Source organism: Augochlora pura, chromosome 10, assembly GCF_028453695.1.
Source record: "Augochlora pura isolate Apur16 chromosome 10, APUR_v2.2.1, whole genome shotgun sequence".
NCBI classification, from domain to species: domain Eukaryota; kingdom Metazoa; phylum Arthropoda; class Insecta; order Hymenoptera; family Halictidae; genus Augochlora; species Augochlora pura.
In genome coordinates this window covers 11,296,650-11,318,827 of record NC_135781.1, presented here as the reverse complement: position 1 = coordinate 11,318,827, position 22,178 = coordinate 11,296,650, and the positions used below count along the sequence as shown (strand labels likewise).

General features: G+C 37.5%; 3 protein-coding genes across 7 annotated transcripts in view; 2 read left to right on the top strand and 1 right to left on the bottom strand.

The window, feature by feature from the left end:
• The window catches only part of LOC144475548 (dual specificity tyrosine-phosphorylation-regulated kinase 2), a 59,817-nt gene extending 50,498 nt beyond the window's left edge, over positions 1-9,319 (bottom strand). For all 3 annotated transcript variants that reach the window (XR_013494886.1, XR_013494885.1, XM_078191544.1), the window contains exon 1: positions 5,362-9,319. Coding sequence is in view for 1 of the 3 variants with exons in the window: in XM_078191544.1 (XP_078047670.1) it covers positions 5,362-6,492 (1,131 nt within the window). In the remaining 2 variants the exon portion in view is untranslated. The remainder of the gene's footprint in view (positions 1-5,361) is intronic.
• A 360-nt stretch (positions 9,320-9,679) lies between these two features.
• On the top strand, positions 9,680-16,975 carry LOC144475554 (microtubule-associated protein 1 light chain 3 alpha). 2 transcript variants are annotated; one of them, XM_078191554.1, is made up of 5 exons: positions 9,680-10,020; positions 10,336-10,498; positions 10,591-10,762; positions 10,894-12,978; positions 16,961-16,975. In XM_078191554.1, the coding sequence occupies exons 1-3, from the start codon at positions 9,978-9,980 to the stop codon at positions 10,751-10,753; spliced, it is 369 nt and encodes a 122-aa protein (XP_078047680.1). In that variant the 5' UTR covers positions 9,680-9,977; the 3' UTR covers positions 10,754-10,762; positions 10,894-12,978; positions 16,961-16,975. The 2 variants fall into 2 exon arrangements, with proteins under 2 accessions (XP_078047680.1, XP_078047679.1); XM_078191553.1 differs by having other exon boundaries at positions 9,687-10,020; positions 10,591-10,775.
• An 11-nt stretch (positions 16,976-16,986) lies between these two features.
• Positions 16,987-21,517, top strand: LOC144475549 (orphan steroid hormone receptor 2-like). Of its 2 annotated transcripts, none has more exons than XM_078191545.1 (8): positions 16,987-17,079; positions 17,190-17,297; positions 17,367-17,522; positions 17,613-17,877; positions 17,953-18,215; positions 18,283-18,479; positions 18,555-18,832; positions 18,913-21,517. In XM_078191545.1, exons 1-8 carry the CDS (start codon positions 17,017-17,019, stop codon positions 19,170-19,172), a joined length of 1,590 nt encoding a protein of 529 aa, XP_078047671.1. In that variant the 5' UTR covers positions 16,987-17,016; the 3' UTR covers positions 19,173-21,517. The 2 variants fall into 2 exon arrangements, with proteins under 2 accessions (XP_078047671.1, XP_078047673.1); XM_078191547.1 differs by having other exon boundaries at positions 17,968-18,215; positions 18,913-21,516.
• The last annotated feature ends 661 nt before the right edge of the window (positions 21,518-22,178 follow it).

Genomic DNA, 22,178 nt, shown 5'->3' with positions numbered 1-22,178 from the left:
GCTCGATCGCGCCGCGATACCATTCATCCGCGACCTTATTCGAAGTATCCGATATAATACCTGTAGCCTGATCCGAGCACGGTCCAAGAAGTATCCGTGCGACTGATAAATATTATTAGCGGTGCGTAATGAGCCTCAACTTGCTCCGGAAAGCATGATTTTGTTAGGCTTCGCACCGCTGCTCTTCACACTTCCGCCTCGCGATTATTTCGCCAAGTTAATCTCGATAATGGCAGCAAGAATTGACACAAGAAATAACGAAAAATCGAGTCTTGGGAAGGTCATTAGAAAACTCCATGAGCTTTACAAAAGCAGAAAGGAGGAACAGAAATATTGCAAATATTTTTAAGGAAGTTGGAACAATGTAACCTTGCATAAGAAATATTTTTTTACCATTGCAAATATAGGAGACATTTAGGTGGTGATGTTAAGATGGACCACCCTGTATAAAGTTTAGAGACTGCAGCAATGTGTATTCGAAAGAACCTGCTAACATGTAAATGCACGGCCTAATTTATATGCATTGCAATTTTCACGCGACCTCGGTATTTCTCTACTACGAGAATAAACTCCCATTTCATTTATAAAGATCAATGCGGCGTTGCATTAATCTTGCGTTAATTCTGAAATCTGTATTTGACGATGTCGTGGTTTGGATAATGAAATTAAATGCTCTTTTATGCCCTGTATTCCATCAGGTGGTTTACAGCTACCATCGACATTGCAAATAACGCTTTCCTATAATAAAATTGTCCTACATTGTAATAAACGAATCCACATAAACCTTTTATCCTTTCCTTAATCTTTCTGCTGTTTCAAGTTGCATCTATTCCGTCACAAACACATAAAATCTGCGGAACAACTGTGAAACTAAATTGTGGATCTGAACGACCAAGCTAAAGCGAGCAACGAAGCATAGCAACAAAGACTGAGAAACATAAAAGCATCCAAGTAGTTTATGTACACCATAGAGAGACAGATGCCATTCGCATTAAATTCATATCAATTATTCAACACATTGATTGTCGCTTCAGTCACATATTCTCTATCTAGGTTTAAAAATACACAGTAAAGGAAAAAGTATTCGAACACCTATTAAACAGCATAAAATATAAAATAAAATACTTTTTCAATTTTATTATTACTTAAAATAGCAAAAAAAAAAAGATAAAGTGCTCTAGTTATTTTATCTATTTTATCTGAGCCTATAATTAAAATTTAAAAATGCGTTTTGTAGTATTTAAACAAATTAATTAGGCCAAAATATCAAAGAAATAATCCAACGATGATAATGATATAACCTCCTATGTAATGCAGTTTCAGAAAATTATTTTGATTCTGCGAGACATTTTTCAACCACAATTAACGTCTACATGTCCTTTCGAATTATTCTACTAGCAGAGACAGCAATCTTTACGTTCCTATCCAAGAAGACTGCAGCGATCGGATCGTTAATAATTCGGTCCAATTATAGCGAACATTAGGGATACCGGCCGGTGCAGTCTATAATGCACTCGACTCAGCAAGGCAAGGTCGCTAGGAAAGCGGCTTTACTCGAGACTTCACGATATTGCGTGCGAATTCTATAGACCTGGCGAGATAATACAGCTTTGGCTGGACGCGCATCGGCCGTCGAGTTTATACCAGAGGACAAGGACACTTGGTCAGTGCGATTGCATTTGTCAATACGCTAATCTCCGCGCATTGTTGTGGTTCCGCGGCTGTGCGCGCGCGCGCTCTCGCTCCTGCGTATCATAAACATACTGGGTGCACCGGAAATCGTTGCAGAAATTACATGCCCATGATTCCCCATAATTAAACAGATCGATAATATATTCACAATTTTTCTTTCGCATCGGTAATTATATCAAAAATTGTTATATGTAGAATGAAGAACGTATAACTTGTTACTCGACTGCGGATGTTTATAAAATTGAATAACCTCCTTGAATAACTAAGTTATACACAATTTAAGAATATTCTCAAATTTGTCTGACGTCTACGTTTTGTTTTTAACCTAATTATTTATGTTGAAAATGCATGAAATCCGCAGTTTACCGATTACAAATACGTTCACTTTAATTTAGCTTCGATTAGTTTACTGATGTGACGATAGTAGTAAACAATAGCAGTGTGTAGTAGACAATACCGCAATAAAAGTTTCGATTATTCATTTTTCTTCAGAAAAGTGAACTCGTAAAATACTGAATGAATAAGAGAAATGTCTGTAGAGTATTTGGATATCGAGTATTGGGTATCGGGTATATTTTGGGTAGAGTATTGGGTATTTGGATTCGAATAACCTGAATTTATTGCTTAAGTTCCTCGAAATTCTGGGTAGCTGAAAACTAGATCATAAGTGAATGAGTGAATGAGTGAGTGAGTGAGTGAGTGAGTGAGTGAGTGAGAGTAAGAGTAAGAGTGCAACAACGACTAAGGTAGAATGAGACAGAGTGTATGCAAGAGGGAGAAAATACTGGAATAACGCAGGAAAGAGAAGAAAGTAGTGAAAAAAATATCAGTAAGGGTGAAAGAGCTGAAGGGAAAGATCGAGCATTTGAAAAAGAACCGTGACCTAGTGAACTCATGCGTTGTCGTTGTTGTTGAAGTCATTATCGTTGTTGAAGTTATTGTTGCTATTATTGCTGTTATTCATTAGAAGTTGTATCCTATACTCTAGTCATAATTATGTTAATAAACTACTGCTGTTATTGTCATTAAGTTGACCATTATTTCGTTTTACCACGGAGCCTAATAGGATTTCATGATATAATGCAATATAAGGTAAAAGCAAATGTTATAATCTATGTTTATTCTACACATTTTTAATCCATTGTTTCCAATGAATTCTACAACTAAAATCACAGACTATACAAATTTTCAATACACATTTGCGTAGTCCGTAAATTTTGAATCCATTTACGAACATAATGCACTTACATAAATAATCATGACGTTCAATGCCGAAACGGCAATCATTGGTCGCGAAGCGATAATCCACAAGTGTCAAGTGATCGTCCGTCACGCAGCAGTCATAGTCTTTATTCTTCGTTGGATCTGCACCGAGCGTCACGCAACTTTTCCTCTCATCTCTCGCCTGATGAAATTCATTTTGGCGTGTGTAGCAGTCAGATGCTTTTGTGCTCGTGAAAAAAAGGAGAGAGACGACCAGAGTCTTCGTCAACACCGTGTATAAGCGAACGCAAGACGTGTCCGGCATACGGATGTATGCCGGTGAACCGTGCTATGTGTTAAAGCGTATCGCGAGCACGCGAGCCAGCTTGTCGCGGCGTTTATTCTGTTTATACCTTGCGGTATTCGGTCTAACGACGGGTTTGTTGTACGCCGCGAACTTCCCGGTTAATCACGCTTTTTGCGCCGACAAAAATTCCGCCATGGACGTATTCGATATTGGCACGAGACGGTCGTTCGCACAACGAACCAGAAGATCCTCCTGGCGAGCAACCGCTGATCGATACGGGCCTTTAAGGGGGCCCTTTATGTGTCCTGGAAATGCGAGGACCTACAGGGCCATTTAGGTGAAAGGTTGATGCACCGTGAACTCGATTGAACTCGGATGCAGACCAAATGAACAATCTGTATTTTTTGCTAAAATCGTATAATTCCTTTACGTTCTGGCTCAAAACTCGAAGCTGTTACGAGCAGATTTTGCTTACATTTTTGTCGGAAAGAGTGTTGTCAAGATTATTGAATTCTATATGAATTTTATCAGTGCAATGCAATGTTATGCATAATTATACGCTTGACGTAACTTCCATATTTTCACTGATATTGAAATAAAGAAAACTATGTCTGTATATTTCTATGTTCTATTATTTCTAATATAGAAACATGCAAATATAGTGTTTCGTTAAGTTTTTGTTCGAATATCACTAAAAACGAAAAAGTTACTTTAAGTCAATAATTATTCAAATCAATGTTACGTAAGAAGAGGTAAATGATAGAGTAATGATAGAGTACCTAAATTTTAATTTTAGACTACCATATCTAATTGAATGATAATATAGTATAACAAAATTATAGTATTAACACATGTATGTTTGGTTGCATTAAATCTTATGCCGAATACTTTAGGAAATATTGTTATTGTATGACTTTAGTTGGTACTGAAGTTATTCACAGTGTATACCTGTAACCCCGGAGGAACATGTGTTGAAAGTAAACAAATTAGAATCTAAGTTCGAGATTGTCTTGTAATCTTCACAAAGGATGAGGCCTCCAAATGAACAAGACAGAGTCAGAGAGCTCGTCAACAATGCGACAGAGGTCCATCAAATCGGAGTAGACGTTCTAGGGGGTGAAATAGTAGAACAGGTAGCGTTCCCTCGCTATTGACCCACCCTTCCTGGCCTGTCCCACCGTGAAACCAGCTACTTTGCTTTGTCAGATAATACCTTCTTCCCTCGCGGGAGATGTACCGATTTTCCACCCTCTCGTTCGCGGTGTCTACCATCGGCTGAGCCCATGTGTTATCTTGTTTGTCATATCTCGTCTCATGTCACGAGACAGCTACTCTACGAACCCAAAAGATAGCTCTTTCGTGAAAACCATAGGATTTTAGAGCCGGTATGAGGTTACCTAACCCAAGACCCGTGGGAGGAGTCAACCGTCTAAAAGGGGCTACCCTGAGCCAATCGAAAACGTAGAAAACATATAACAAAGCGATTTTCCGAGACACGTTTTGTACGACTCGCTCAAGAGGCTCGATCAAGTGTCAGTCGAGTGAAAATCGATGATGTAAAATATACTTTGAAGGACTTTTCTAAACTAGTAACTTTAAGTGACCTTGCACGATGCAACGGAATAGAATGCGTTACGAGCTTTCGAGAATGGAATATTCCTGAAAAGAAAAAACGGAATAATTCATAACGATCGTCCTATAAGAATTAATTTCTCAGTCAGACTTTCCAGAAGCTATTTCTATACGCGGATTACTCATGGAACTAGGAAGTGTATCATCAGTCAGCCATACGTAATCTGCGCCGATTGGTTGAGACCAATATTTCTGTCTGCGACGCACGAAGAGGAATGATTATTTTCCACGTCAAAAGATACTGCTACTTCGATGAAATTCCCGTTGCAGATTAGATATACAATTCATGCCTAAGATAGTCCTCTAATCTCTGATCGAAGGAGCATTTTCCAGCTCTGTTCTTTCTATCAGTTCAGATATGTAATTAAGCATGTAGGAGGAAAGTAAGTATTTTTTTAAAAGAGATATGTTGTTAACGACATTATATAGTACATACAGAAAATAATTAAGCCAATGTTATTTAACTTAAAGAACTTTTTAAACAATGATTAAACGAAAAACCGTTTGCCCTAAAGAAAGAGACTCACCTTGATACCGGTACGTCCCTGCTGCTTCAAAAGAACATTCTCCGGCTTCATGTCACAGTGGATGATCTTGTTCTTGTACAGGGCGTCGAGGCATTGCACTAGCGAATGTGCGAACCTCCTGACGAGCTGCATGCTAAACCCCTGGAACTTGTTTTTCTTGATGAGCTCGTAAAGGTTGATGCTGAGCAGCTCAAAAGTGATGCACATGTGGGAGCGGAAGGTGAACGAGTCGAACATGTGTATGACGTTCATGGTATCGTCCTTGTCCTGTTCCCGTAGTTTCCTCAGTATCCTGATCTCCTCCTGGGCTTGTCGATGGAACCTCTTCTCGTTCCTGACCATCTTGAGGGCGACGTGCTCGTGCATCTTGTGGTCGTACGCCTTGACCACCTGGCCGAAGGATCCGCGTCCAATACCTCTGAGCACCTCGTACCTGTAGGCTACGTGATCGTGCGCCACGTGAATGTAGGAACCTTGGTCGTTGTCATAGTCGCAGTTATTCCGCCAGCCGATGATGCCTTCACGCTTCTTCGCGGTCGCGCCAATGAAATAGATCTCCGGATACCTGTAAATTTCCTGGTGTTCATATTCCGTCAGCTTGTCCTTGTAGACCTTCATGACCAGATTTGGCGTGACTGTAATGGTCTTCGGCTTGAAGGGCACCCCATTGAGCGAACTGGCGTCCGCCCTGGCGTCCGTCCTGGCGTTCTTCACCATCGCGGTACTCGACTGGCCATTCGGTTGCGCGTGCGAATTGTGGCCAGAGTTATGGCTAGAATTGTGACTGGAATTGTGACTGGAATTGTGACTCGAGTTGTGACTGGAGTTGTGACTGGAGTTGTGGCTCGAATTGTGACTCGCGTGCGAGCTCAGACTCAGGTTCAGACTGTCCGAGTTTCCGGTCAGGCTCAGCAGACTATTGTTCGCGCTGGAGCTCAAGCTAGGCAGGTGTGTGCCGACCATGTGAGCGGCGTGGGCCAAGTGGCTCGGGGACGACTCACCGGCCGGCTGTTTCAGGGACAACGTGCTCGCCTTCAGCGGCGGCAGATGATTGTTCTCGCTCGACGATATATACGTCTGCGTCGAGATCGCGCTCGCCGGCATGAACGGGTTCGGCCTTGACAGGGGCATCTCGCCAGCGGTTACCGATACCGACAACACGTCCACCGCCACGAGCGCCGATGGTGAACGACGACGCTCCGATGTTCGCTGAGAGAACTAGAACGATCATACTACACAACCACATGGGTCTACGTGATCACGCCGCTGATGCATCGCTGACAACGAGACAGGCTCCGACGACACCGGCAACATTTGCAATACACCTCACCACCCCGATTACGATTCTGCTCCAAGGACGATCCTGGCGAGCACCCTGCCGGCGAACACCTTAGCCTCCACATTGGTGTCCGTACGACGATCGATTTGAATCGCGCGCGACAGTTTTCGGGCCAAGGACCGACTCGGGTCGAGACAGATTCTTAACGACGTCCACTTCCGTGTCTATGTCAAATTATGTCAGGTTATGTCTTCCTAGATTCCACTCGTGGTCACTGGATGACTGGTAGATGGATCCTCCGATAAGAGGCCGATCGCTATATTTTCCAATCACCATATCTCTTAATACCCTACAATATATTGTCGGTTGGATAAAAATCAGTTCGTTGACGTTAATCTTATGCTGTTATTACTCGACGTCTAAATTACCTAAAATGTTTCGTATGTCTCATCGGCGTTCCGAGGGAATAAATAAAATTCAGTTCCATTTCCGTAAAAAGTTGTGTTGTTGGCTGAAAACCGCCTTCGATCGCTGCACGACGTAGGCAAACAATCTCAACGGTTCAAAAGATGATCGATCGTCTAAAAATATTTTCTCCAAACGACCGGAGAGAATATATGAAAGAAATGTGGACCCTCCTCGGTGTTTCTGTGTTAACACCTGTACGTAAGTGTATGTGCGCTTGTGTAAATGCAACAGACTAGAAGCTGCGATGCAATCCTTGCTGCGATGAGGAGGAGAACACGCACACGGCAGGGCAGACCCGTTCCGGTTGTGGGTTTTTCGATATGCTTTCGTCGCCACGAGCACACACACAACCTCCACCACACCTCTGCCTTGCACAGCCAGAGAGAAAGAGAAAAACAAGAGGAACTATGAACCCGCCGGTCGTGTCTGACGTCACTTCCCGACTACAACGCACAGCTGTCTAACCGTCGCCGGTCGAAATTATTCATCCGACTTGCATCAATTCCCTTCGCCGCTTGACCCTTCGTCCCTCGTTACCATCGGCCAGTGTCTCCACCTTCTTTACCGCAGGAAACGACGCGTTGCTCCTTTTACCTTTGTGCGGGCCTTCGAACGTCTAATTTTGTAATCTATCGCGCACGAGGGCAAACGCATCGTGCGGGAACTGTCTACGCCTCTCCTGGCCGGAGGTTATTGGCACCATCGGGCCGGTCGAGTTTCACCACATCGCTCCATTCGGACACCCTTTCCGCGAGCTTGTATCGATACAGATATATCGCAATCTCGATCAATTCGAACCGGTCACCGATCGACGTTCCAGGGAAATTCGAATCGGCCGTACATCCTCGTCCAATGTTCTCCTACCCTCCATGGGTCATTATCTGATTGTCTTGAGTCGCGATTCGACCGCTCACTGGACGACAAATCTTCCCTCGACTAATTGGCAAAGCTTCTCGCGTCTTCGCGAGGCACTAGCTAGCTGAAATGCGTATTCACAGAATCCTATGGTTGTTAATCCCGATCACCGGCGTCGAGCTATGCGATATCGCTATGACGGCGATGTTAAACCATCGCAGCGGCCTGACGCCAAAATCGAGGCACTGTGTTGCCGGACGATACGTCGAATTTCTCTGGTGGCTCGGTCGTGGACCCCGCCGCCCATGAAAATCGAAGCAAACACGAAGAACGTGGCCGCACCTTGATAACTGTTTACAAGCGGACTTCTCTATTCGTTCGACGTTAATCGGACAACGGCCGCTGGCACTTCCGGCGGCTTGGTATCGTTCGAACGCGGACAAATGCGAAAATGGGTGGACGATTCAGGAACGACGAGTTTATTCGTTTTTTTTTGTCATAGAAACAAAGCACGAGACGAAGTTCCTCGCTTCTGGCACACTGACTGGTTGGCTGGCTGGCTGGCTGACTGGTTGACTTCTCTCTCTCTTACTCTCCCTTCTTCTCCGATGTCGTCGTCCTTCTTCCTCTCTCCCGGTCTCCAAGTCTTCTATCTCTCTCACGACGCCATTATGTTTATTCTTTTTGTACCCCCGTTAAACGTTTGGTCAGGACGGTTTAGAAGGGGTAGACGACCAGGCAAACGGATGAACGGCCAGACTAGCTGGCTGGATGCACACAAGTCTCTTCCTGTGTAATTTCTTCTTTGCGTTTACAAAAAATCACGGTGGAAACCGACGCAAGTTAGGCAACGTAGCACGACGCTTCCGGTGGTGAGGAGCCCTCCATCGTAATTTTTACGATTATTGAGACGCGCGACTGTCTTTCATTCGTGCAGTGCTCAATCCTGCCCCCCACTCGTATGACTATAGATTTCGTATACAGGTGTTTTTGTTGCTACCTCCCCCTTCCATTCGATCTGCCTAGCGTGCGTGCATCTACCGAGAAGCTGCACACGTTCGTTTCCGATGAGCGGCAGGTATGCTTCTTGTGTTTGCGTTTAATAACATTAATCTCGACCCAAACCCGGCACACGTTTCCACTAAAAAATATTCACCACTCACCGACTCATCGAACCACTCAAGGCGCGAGCACTACTTCTCTATTCATAAAGGAACGCCTGCTGCGACACCCACGCGTGCACTCTCACGTACACGAACGGTTGTGCTTTTCGCACGCACAGATGTCCGCACGTATCACGTACTTGTAGCGGTAAGTACGACGCGCCACCTAGCGTAACTAAATGAAGATAAATATAATTACATTAAATCTAAATGTAACTAATCATTAGTATTGTTAATTTTAAGCCCTTAGGTTAAGTTAGTTGTTAAGACAAAGAGTCGTTGGCGTGGGTGGACGAACAAGTAAAAAAGATCTCATACTCCGACACATACTCCTGTTTCGAAGCAAAGAAGAGGCCATAGACTGCAACCACACCTAGATCATGGCGCCACTGTCTTGTTTTAGTTTACCGTTCTTCCACTGAACGAAATTTTCATTTTCTTACCTCATCTTGATTCATCACCGAGTAAAAGATACTTTTACGTGGAATTTTCTTTTTATATGAACGATAAAAGATATGCTACATTCTTGCAGTACTTGCACAAGAAATTATGTTGGTCTGATTCATCTCAACGATTCCTGCCGCCGTTCTGTATTGTTCATGGTAAAGATTCACTTGTCAAAGAACAATGAAAGTAGAATTGGTTGCGGTCGAATACAAAAAGTGAGATGCAGTTCGTAGAGGGCAGCACTTGGCAATACGAACATATGTTATCTTCAGTGTCTACAAAACCTAACCTAAGCTTGAAGCAATCAGATACTGGCGTTATTTTGACCCGTCAGGAATATACTTTCATAAGCGTTGAGCTGATATCGTGAGAAATACGTCGTAATAACCGATAGTGAAACCAAAATGAGTTTAAAGACGACATCGTTTAAAGAAAGACGTTCTTTTGGTAAGAATATTTATTATTTTAAGTTATATATGTTTCGTGATGTTGAATAAAAACTAAACAAAATGTAGACGAAATATTGCTTGGCTATGTTTTCCTTACTCTGCAGCACAGTATATTTTTGTTTTATTGGTCTGTTGATTGATAAGATATTATTATGTATTAAGAAAAACACTATTTAATAATATGTAGGCTTGTTAATTATTTTCATTTGTATGAATAAGTTATATAATAAGTTCAACAGATTATTTTAAATATTCCTCAACTATTTAACTTTTTTTGACAGTTCATATAGAAATAATATTCTTTAAACTTTAGCACAACGGGTAGCAGATGTAGAATTGATTAAGGAGCGGCATCCCAATAAAATACCCATTATTGTTGAACGATATAATGGAGAAAAACAATTACCTGTCTTGGATAAGACTAAATTTTTGGTACCAGATTATTTGACAGTAGCAGAACTTATAAAAATTATTAGGTATGCATTAACAATGTTTCTATCAAAGCTAACAAAACAAGGACATTTGATGTTGATTAATAACATATTGTTTTGCTGATCACAATTAACAGACGTAGGCTACAGCTGCATCCAACACAAGCATTTTTCCTATTAGCAAACCAAAGAAGTATGGTAAGCGGTAGTATGACTATGGCACAGCTGCATCAAAGAGAGAAAGATGAAGATGGCTTTCTTTACATAGTGTTTGCCAGCCAAGAAGTATTTGGACATTAAAATTCACTGGTATAGTATAAATGTAGGTTTTAAATAATCAGCATGAAAATACTCATTTAGTTTACACTGCTCATATGTGGAAATAACACTAATGCTTTTATTCAACTATGACTTATAGGTAAAAAGTTTTTTTTTTTTAGGATATACACTGCGTGCTAAATATTTTTAAGAGACCTTTAGAAAGGATTTTAGATCTGCTATTAATTATACCTGCCTTTAACTGATTATGGAGAATCTTTGTGATCAACCTGCGGTACCTGCTGAAATAATTGACAGAACAATCACAATTGACACTTCTGTGTGAAATTATTAAGGTGTTTTGGGCCTTTAATATGTGCATCATTCATATTTTATATGTTCAACAGTAATTTTAATTTTATTTCTTATTAATGACTATATTTTCTGGTTTAAAGAAATGACAAATGTTGAAGCAATGAGGTATTAGACATATCTAGTGAAACCATTTTTAATAGGTAACAAAATTACCTATAGAAATTTTATTACATGTCAGGATTTGTTCACTCCAATACACATCTTGTCAATGTAAACAATTTTGAACATATATATGAGCAAATATAACTGTATAAATATTATTATACAAGTAGTAGCCAGTCATACTCAGCAAATTGTACATTGTACCTACAAAACAGTGGGAAGTCCAATAGTTTCCATATGTTTGCTACTGGTATGTGATTTATGCAATGGAAATTGTAATAGGTTTACTTACTACTAATTAATGGAGTAAACAGTTCAAGGTTGAAATGAATATGTGGAATTTTAGATAACAAAGTGTAAAGTTTTTTGAGTTCAGAGCTATATCTGCGAATGTAAACAACTTTACAATGAAGGTATTGCCCATAGGTACTGAAACATTAAAGAAAGTGTTCATGTGTATTACTACACAATATGTAACATGTGTTGGTATGTGATAATGTTACTAGATTTGAAACAATTTTACTAACCATACTTGTATTATGAACTATCGGTTCATCCATACTTATTTCCAAATAGGATGAATAATTATGCACTTAATATTACTAGTAGTATCTTCTGCTATTTGATACATAGAAAATATATGAAAACATATTTTTATTTACATCCTAAATTTGAAAATGTTACAAGCACAGTTATCTTTGAGTTATATAGAAGTAAATTAAGAAACAAAAGTACCTGGCATTATGATTAATATCGCATACAATTAATGATTGTATCAATAAGACACTTCTACAAGACTTGAAAAATCAATAGTAGAAAGTAACTTGAATCTTGGCTAATTTTGTTAATCATTTGTTAAACATTTATTTTTTCTGATTGTAAATAAGTTATAACATTTTTATGATTTGAATGGTAAAAAGGTAATATTTAAAACGACTATCAATCGTAGAACGTTCTGTTTTGCTAGCTATCATTGGAAATTAAATGCTAGATTTCAAAGGAACGATAGTATATTATTCTCATTAATTTAAGTAATACAGTGTCTTTCTTCTCGAATTACGATATTATTCAAAATTTCGTTTGGGCACACTAAAATTTATAGGTAAATAACAAAACAAGCAAGGCTTTCTGCGAATATTACTATACATCTGTAACAATATGATAGTGATACAATAATAATAATAATAGGTCAGTCTATTAACAATAAGTAAATGTATATTTCAATAGTGACAAAAATTTGATATACATATAGTATTAGCTATTATGAATATTGGCAATATAAAATGCTTTATTAATTCTTGTACAATGAATTAGTGTATTACATGCATCACATGAAAAATCATTTGCAATAAAGACTCTTTTGCAGTACATAATATTGTTTCACTATGACTTCTCACATTTAATATCATAAACTGATAATTCACATTTTTTTTATTTTGAATGAAATTTGAAATAAACCGATGATCATATAACTTCCGGTTCCATCATGGCGATACATCCTACAAGAAGTTCTCAAGTTTGCCGAAAACCTGGCGCAGCATACAAATTCTACAATATAGATTCGAAATCGACGATCTGCATACAACTGCGTATCGATGCCAGTAGATGCAATGTCGGGCGGGTATAAAGGTGAGCGGTAGGGTTAGATACGGGGGGAAAGAGGTAAAGAAAAGGTAAAGGTTAGAAGAGGTTATGAACTCTAACCCACGGATAGTTGACGAAGCCTAGTTGTTGGTATGAACTGTCCAAATGACGTGTAGTCGGACCAGACGTCGTTATTAATTGTAAAGGTGAGTTTGGCCTACAATTACTTGTTTACCTTTGTTTAGTTTTGTCGTCACCCTTCCACCGATAACGATACATGAAGTCTCGAACATTGGCTCGCCCACGATGTACCAATTTATGCATACACATATCGTTTACTGTGTTACAAAACATTAATTGTTTGCATGTTTCCATGTTTTTGAACCATCGGTAAATGAAAGATACGAATTTCTTAATGGCGATTCAGTGATCATGTTATTTTGACAATACCATTGTGCAATATTGCGTCCCATCGATGATAAGTCACATTATTGCAAGACATTTCATTTAATTTCTGTAGAGATAAATTTTCTATTTATTTTGCGATTTCAATTTTAAATAATTATGATTTATCTTAAATTACATTTTAGAGCATTCACGTTTCTTGATCGCGAAAACAAAGAATAACATTTTTTTATGTACGGAAGAATTGGTCATTATTTCTTATCTTTACGAACAAAAGCGATGACGTCATTGAAAATTCTTGAAATCTAAAACGTACGAAAACGGCATACAATGAGTAGATAAAAAAAGAGAATGTTACAAAATTAGTAATGCAGTTCAACGCTGCGAGTAGGATTACAAGTTAAATCTGTGTCGATGCTGTGATCGAGTAGGTAGGAGGTAACCTTCGGACCCACAAGCGACCTTTACCTGTGAAGTCCGGTCGTATAGAAATAATTACTCTCAAGTGACTATTCTTCTTCACTGAAGCTGTTCCAAGAAGTCTGTAGGTGACTTGGAATGACCACTCGAAAGGTTATAAGGTCACGTAGTATTTTTAAAACCAGTCATTTTAACTGACAAAAATATGTCCATTATTTAAAAAAAATGTAAACGTCACATAATTTATAAAAAAAAGATAATGAAGTAAAATCTGCATAATCACTTGTATCTACGAACATCGTAATATATTTAATAATAGATAGAATTTTGTTAAATGTTCTCAATTGTTTCAAATGATTCACGTGACATGCAAACATATAATCGCAAATTATTTTTAACAAACATTCTCAACATTAACGGAAAAGTGATCTTCATATTGAAGCAGCATTAATTACTAATTTTGAAACGGATGTCCCGATGCATAGTGGTCTAGAAAGCAGGAACAGGTGGCTAAAATCTAATTTTCCAACTTTCATTTTACGATGATAGTTTTTATATACAAGAACACATAAATTATAAAAACAGTTTTCTGCCGTCTTCAACTTTATGCAGACGTTTTGAAATAGACGTTATTAATATTTTAATTATTGTTATTAATAATCTCTACACATAGTAATAATTTTTATTTTTCTAAATAAATTAGATTAAAATAAGGTACTAGAACTGATCTTTGTCTATTTCCTTTTTGGACAAAATGAGTGTGCCTTTTATAAAAATATAACGGAATATGTGCTGTTATAAATATAATTGTTGTGATTTAATTTCATGATAAAATTTCGATTTATGCAAGAAAAACTAGTATTAAATTTCAGTCTTGTTTCTTATTCAATAATTTCCGATAAATCATTAAATTATATATCAAATTCGATTTATAGTAGACAAAAGTCAATATAAAAATATTTTCAATTTTGACCACAAATTGTCGCTTTCTGGAAAACTATGAAATACTACTAGTAACGTTCCGAGTTTTACCTGTTGCTAGAACCAATAATAAGCACGTTGAACGAAGAATTTCAGCAAGCGTAACATTCGTACCTGAAGTACGCCTAAAAGCGCGTATCTACATTTTTGCCATGAACAGTTCGTGTTTGACCTATTCTCGATCGACGCTGCGACCTCGAGCCTCAACCGATAAGTCATCGCGGGCGTGTATTACGTGACATAACCTGTAACGCTCGTCGAGAGGCCACTATGCGTTCCTCCACGGCGAATGCTCTCGCTCAGGTAGAAAAGCAGGCAAGCGGGGCGAGAATGCACCTGGCTGGTGTGTCTTGGCAGTACACAAGAGAGTGACCTGCCAACCTGCCAGTACTGTGAACGGTCTGGCTGCGTTCACCTGCGCAAGGTTGCCTTTAAACTTCGACGTGGTGTTTTCGTGTCCGACCGTTCGAACGACCAGTGAAAAGATCTTGTTCGTTGGAAATCCGTCAATCCTCATTGTCGTTCCGTGCGCCGTTAGTTTTGGTTAAAGAAAAGAGATATATACGTACATCTATTTCTCGTCATCGCAAATAGATAGTTTTCCGCGCGTATTACCGCGTGGCTGGCTACGTTATATTTTCAGAATCGTGCGTGACCTGTGAGAGCGCCACCGCCGACACGTAAATGCGGTGATACAGGTCGACCCAACAGGTAGTGTATTGTGTGTACTTGTCCTCGAACTTTAATGTAAGACTGATCGCGTGTTTTCTGAAGTCGATGCAAAGGGAACCGTTTGATTAAATATGTTGGACAACACTCGTTCGAATCAATGCGGACGGAACGACTAGGCGACAAATTTCTCAGAGAATCACGTTCAGAATTTAACACACTCCGATCTGAGTTGACCTTTCATTAATAATCGTATTTTGAATTGCTGCTGCCCGTCAAGCTTCTGATTTAGTCGCACTAAATTTCACAGCCGATAATATTGTTCTCGAGAACACTCGTGATATAATACGAACACCATAAAATACAGTAATATTTAACGATGACACGTGTCTAAACGGGTCAATGGCTGGGGTTTGAAAAAAGAAAACGAACCGAAGAAAGAACAGGTGTCAAGTTACAACCGTGAGATTCTTGTTCGCAAACAAAAAAAGGCGAATGAAGAAATGACGTTAATTTGAAGTGTGACACTTCCGCATGATTAGATATGCCTGGTAGTATTGATCACGAAGATAGAAGATAACACAAAATGCCCTTCGGCCGTTTATATGTGAATAAAATGAAGTCATATAGGGAAAATTTTCGTAAATGTACATGTACCGCTGTATTCGAAAGCAGACATGCTTCCTAAGTTGAAAGTTTATCGTCGTGATTAGAAAGGGTGAAAGAGAACGTTCCTGTAATACGATGTAACGAGCGCGAGGTCTAAGAATGTTAACTATTTTGGTGCAACGGTACAGGCACCGTTTTCTCGTGTTACTGCACTGCACCAGTGGTGACGAAGTCGGATCACGGGTGTATGGAAATGGACCATTCGCTCTATGACAGCTAGAGTAGCATGGCCGTGGTATCGGCATGCGCCTAACCACGTAGCAACCTACGAATCGAACAACTCGAGGACCCATCTCTTTCACTTCTTAAAATGGTAGGGGGGAAAAGGGTTACGGCAAGTAGGGGCGGCCGGCAAATGCTCTAGTTTTCATTTTTCTACTGGGCCGATGCTTAGGCCTTTATAAGATATACTCTGTTTGCCTAGATGCTGATCAGACTATACATAATCACGACTGTTAGTCGATTACGTTCAACACGATGCTTTGCTCTACTATCCGAATGTTAAGTAACTCGTTGAAAAAATTCTTCTCCCACGACTAAAACTGATGTAATTATTGTTTGATAAATGCGTTATACTTTCAATAATCTATGGTTGATCAAGACGATACGTAGAGTAGAAGTGCAGGTGAGAGAGAGGACCCGAAATGTAAAATTTCAACTTTGGGAATTTAGCAGTTTCAGGATTTATTGTAACAGTAACAAAAATTTTCGCCATCGGTGGCAATTACTTTTTCGTAATTTATTCGATAATTGCTTAATGGATTACATGAATAAAAGTTTTAGTTTTCCATAAAAGTGTACAAACACATAGAAATATTTTAACGATTCAAATTTTCCTCGTTTATATTTCTTTTTGAATGTTACTTACGGAATCTCACCGGTATACTTATCGACGTTTTTACATCATTACACAATAGGAGGACACTGATTATTTAGGTGGTACATACGTAACACCGTGAACCGTGACATTAGTGTAGAAATATTTTTTCGAGGTGTGGGTAATTTCAAGAATCTCACGATAGCGTGGCTATGATTTGTTTTCAGACATAGACATGGACATTTTCAATTTAAATGAAAACGAGACTGAACGAAAAGTAGGAATGGATTTTCGTAATTTATCCCATCACCGAGGCGTGGATCATGCGGCTGACGCTGATGCGGAGGTGCTTATCATTTTCCCGTTTTTATCCTTTTTGTTCGAAAAAAACAGAAATACCTGCTTTCTTTTAAATAAAAGTGACGAACTAAATTGTTTTGTTTCATTTTATTACAGCGGGAGATGGATGTAGACCAGAATGATCGTGTTGAGAATCTTCACGACGATAAAATCGATCAAAATATTGGCAGGAATTTTCATAATTTGGCGCACCATCCCGCATTGGTACGTTTTACTTTTCCTTTAAATTAGAAATTGAATATTAAAATTTTAAATCGTCCATTATATTGTTAGCGGGACATGGAAAGAGATCAGAATAATCACGTTGACAACGTTCACGATGAGAAAGTGGATCACAAAATCGGAAGAGATTTTCGTAATTTAGGACCTCATGCAGGAATGGCTCATTTACACTCTGGAATTGAACATTTAAATAATGTTGATGTAGAGGTGAGATTTTTACCTACTTATTTTTATTAATTACTCTTGTAATTTTATATATCTGTTAATGTCTTTGTATATATCTATATCTATTTGCAGGTAAAATTAGCAAGAGATGTCCGTGGTTCTTTAGGCCTTGGGTTGTCACTAGAATTATGTGTAGTCTGTGGTGATAGAGCTAGTGGAAGACACTATGGAGCAATAAGCTGCGAAGGCTGTAAAGGTTTCTTTAAACGTAGTATTCGAAAGCAGTTGGGTTATCAATGCAGAGGTAGCAAAAGTTGTGAAGTTACTAAGCATCATAGAAATCGGTGTCAGTATTGTAGACTTCAGAAATGTCTTGCTATGGGCATGCGAAGTGACTGTGAGTCTTTCATGTTTCTCAGAAATCTTCATGTGTAATAGGTAAAATAGAGAGAAAAGAAAATGAATTTTTAAGATAAATTCTTTACAGCTGTTCAACACGAAAGGAAACCAGTATTAGGTGAGTCGGCAGGAACAAAGGTGGGAAATCGAAGTCCCAGAGTTAAACCAGAACCACAACAACCAGTATCTGAAGCACCTCCAACCTGGGAACAACCGGAAAGTCCTAGTATGGAAGACCAAAGTAGTGATAGCGATCTTAGTGATGCTTTAACGTTAGCAAGAGAACGTTTACTTATCTCACATGCTCTGGATAGCATGGCAAAACTTATTGGAGACGTATGTTTCATTTTTTTATTCATTTTATATGTTTCCTATATTTTTGAACGAATATATCATTTTCCAGAGTGTTAACGGTTCAAGTGAACCAGAAGAAGAATGGACTGGTCAGTTAATATCGGAAAGGCATACGCTTTTCGAGTTGAGAGCACCTAGTCCAGCTCCTGCATATTTATCAATACATTATATTTGCGAAAGTGCAGCGAGATTACTTTTCCTGTCCGTTCATTGGGCAAGAGGAATTCCTGCATTTCAAGCATTACCGTGAGTAATCGGTCGATGCACATATTTGAAGTAAAATCAACACTATGAATATTAAATTAAACGATGCATTTGTAGGTCTGAAGTTCAAACAACGTTAGTGCGCAGTTCCTGGGGGCAGCTCTTCACGTTAGGCCTTGCACAATGCGCGTACACGTTGTCGCTTCCTAGTATTCTAACATCAATAATAAATCATTTACAAGCAAGTATCACCCAGGAAAAAATCACAGCCAGCAAAGTAAAGTCTGTTACGGAGCATATATGCAGATTGCAAGATTGTGTTAGTTCGCTTCATAAATTACAAGTGGATTCCGTTGAATACGCATACCTTAAGGCGTTAACTCTATTTAGTGCCGGTAAGTAAAATTGAAAGAATTGTTAACTGAGCCAAGAAAATATAAAAATTTTGTTAATAAGTAGTTGTTTCTTTCTATAGATAATATCCTAGCTGGTGTTTGGCGTAAGAAGGTTGAAGTTTTACAAGAAGCTGCTTGGACAGAGTTGCAACAACGTGTGGGATCTGACCGGTTACCTCGCCTTCTTTTAAGGCTCGCGCCACTGCGCTCAATTAACCCTAGGGTTTTGGAAGATTTATTTTTCGCTGGTCTAATCGGTAGAGTAAGTGTAGCTAGTGTAGTGCCTTATATTCTTACTATGCACGATTACAAAACTGAACCTGAGAGTCACATGGGGTGACAATTACTACCTGTGCAATGTAAGTCGTGACCTAACAAAGTGATATATACGTTAGTGCTGAATGCCTTAAATATTTTTATACGCTGAGGAACAGAGAAAGAGAATACTAGACATGGCAATGTTAATGTTTATTTTTCATGAAAGGACTGCGTGCCTCATTTCAGATAAAGGTGTTGAAACTCAGGGTAGTATTTTAACTTGTTATTCAGATATAATGTCTAGTTTACAATATTCTCATGTTTGAACATTTTCTTTCTTTATTTATTGTAAATTCACTGCCTAATGTACAAAACTTTCCATGCTGTACAAAGACCTTTCATCAGCGAAAATATGTTACTATTAATAATGTAAACATTCGTTATTAGAAGCGACTTAATATCATTGCCCGTTTTATAGATTTATTGTTTCACTTAAATTGTAACAGTATTATAAACAATAGGAATAAAATAATATTACACGTAGCATGGTAATGTAAAAGCAAGAAATGATTTTGTTTAAAAAGTTGTAAAAGAGTATATCTGGAAAGTTTTGTATTGGCATCTAGATTAAAAGACTAAGGGGCAATATGATTTCACTTGTAGTTTATTAGTAGTAAAAGATTAGCCCTTAACCGAATTAGTAATTTTGAATTGTATTAATTAAGAGTTCTATACGAAAATTATAATTACTTTTGTACAAAATTATTAAAACAATTTAAGTCTTTCTTTTGCCGTTTAGCAGGGTTGTCATACAAACTGAACAATACAAAACAAATCAAATAGTTTGTAAATTGGTATCTTTCGAGAAAATCAAACCAGTAATAAGATGATTTCTTTGTGGATACTGAGCGCTACATTTCCGTCCGCCCAGAGAAATCAAAAAATATACTTTATTTTTTATTATGTAAAATTATTCTGTAAAAATTGTTATTTCAAGGAAAGATGAAAAGATAACAGTATAAAAGTATTAGTACAAAGAAATCGCATATTTCTTAAATTTCGTTACAAATGTCTTATTTTCTAGAACTCGATTGAAATACTGGACATATTACTAGACTGTTTTCTTGTTACACTATTAAGAAAGAGAGACGAGCATTGTACTATGCGTTTTAATTAGAAATAGAAAATGTGCAATAATAAAACAGAAATTATGCAAAATTAAATACAGAAAATAGCCTTATTTTAGAAAAAAAGAAGTGAAACAGATAGTTCAATGCCGTCAACTAAATTGAATTGACGTTTGTATGATTAACGTGATACAACATTAGTTATATTTATTATGCAATCAAGTATTATTTACTTCCTCTGAAAAGGACAATAAAAGTATATTTTTATGAAAGCAGTAATTCTTATCGAGTTAGAAAAAAACAAGTGACATTTACTTGAATGGATGTACATTTAATATCATTACTTATAATTGTATACATATAATATCAAGTAATATTCAATAATCGTAGATATAATTACATATACAATTATTTATATCTATTCGATTATGAAGCAGTGAAGATAAGATTAGTGTTTGTAGGATAAAGATATTGTATATCTTATGTATTTAATGTTAATAATAATGTTTAGATTATTGATATTTTTGCAAGAAATGTTGAGCAGAGTCGTTAAATATTGTTAAGCTATTCAGAATTGTTAATGTTCATAGAAACTGTTCAGCTGGTTATGATATTTCCATCAATATCTTAATAATTCATAAGCTTGTACTATACTTTTAGCAATGTTCTATATCTAGTTAAATTTAAGCATCCTTTTTAATTCGATAATCCAAAGATTAAACAACAATACATTTTTTTACAGATATTCATGTAAATTATACTTATTAACTAAATTCTGATTTAACTGTTACAAATAATACGTAACAATTATATGTTCATTATGAGTAAGAGGCAAATGTTTTCTTAGAAGCGGCACCTCAAAGTGCTGTATATTGTCAATGATCATTTTCTTGCATCTTCATACGTGATATTTACTTTACTACATTTGTACTTCATAGCAGACAAAATCTTTGCTAAATGTTACGGTATACAATGTTCCACACAACAAGCCGCAAATGCAAATTACCTATTCGAAAGTTGGTAAATTCAATGTGATACAATTTTTGTGTGTGAAATACTTAAACAGACAATACAATTAGGAAAGATTGATGTGTATAACAAAGAGAATTGTATGTAAATATAAGACATGTGCCTGATGAGAAAAAAGATGAATATTTATATTAAATATATAGTAGTTTTGTAATTATATAAGTTAAAAAATGGCAAGAGACTTGAAGTTTGTTGCACCTTCAATTTTATTATATCGACGTGTTCTGTATATGTATATATGTATATATATATATATATATATATAATTTTAATTAACACATAAACTGAAACTAAGGAGAAAAATAAATAACGATTAGCTTGTAAAATCGTTTAAATTTCCTCAACGATGCATTGTTGTCCAGGAAGCAGTAATTTATAGACAAAATTATAAATACTTTTATATTGGCTTTTTTTCTTATATAACTAATTATTATAAATTACTGAATGATAAACAGAACCAAAACTTGCTATCAATTTTTTTGTACAAATTATAATTTTATCCCAGAATTCAATTAGAACTATTGTAACTACTAGAACAGCGTATCTATCATTATATTTTTGTAAAAGACATATTGGCGTTGTTCAAAAAGAAACTACAAAAAAAATCAGTTCTAATTGTCTAAATATTTCCATGTTAGATAAATCATCAGCAATGCATGCAGTGTTACATGTTCAAGAGGTCAAAATATTTCGTATTTTTTTCTAGACAAATCTCCAAAATTGTCTATGTATATAATTGTATAATACAAATCCGTACTTAGATCGTGTGCTATAAGTAATTAAATTAATTAAGTATAAAATTTCACGACTTTGTCTTTATATAGTAGAAACAAATGTGTAAAAAATAGTTGATTTATTCAAGAAAAATGAATCGTGAAGTTGTAGTTTAAAACTTGTTTTTTTGATTATAAATTATGACTTTCTGGATCACA

Excerpts from the sequence above, each read along its gene's own strand:
- LOC144475554 (XM_078191554.1), top strand. The coding sequence starts at position 9,978 with ATGAGTTTAAAGACGACATCGTTTAAAGAAAGACGTTCTTTTG. Across the intron at positions 10,021-10,335 it reads TAAAGAAAGACGTTCTTTTG|CACAACGGGTAGCAGATGTA; the intron begins GTAAGAATATTT and ends TTTAAACTTTAG. Across the intron at positions 10,499-10,590 it reads GAACTTATAAAAATTATTAG|ACGTAGGCTACAGCTGCATC; the intron begins GTATGCATTAAC and ends CACAATTAACAG.
- LOC144475549 (XM_078191545.1), top strand. The coding sequence starts at position 17,017 with ATGGATTTTCGTAATTTATCCCATCACCGAGGCGTGGATCATGCGGCT. Across the intron at positions 17,080-17,189 it reads CGGCTGACGCTGATGCGGAG|CGGGAGATGGATGTAGACCA; the intron begins GTGCTTATCATT and ends ATTTTATTACAG. Across the intron at positions 18,833-18,912 it reads GTTAACTCTATTTAGTGCCG|ATAATATCCTAGCTGGTGTT; the intron begins GTAAGTAAAATT and ends TTCTTTCTATAG.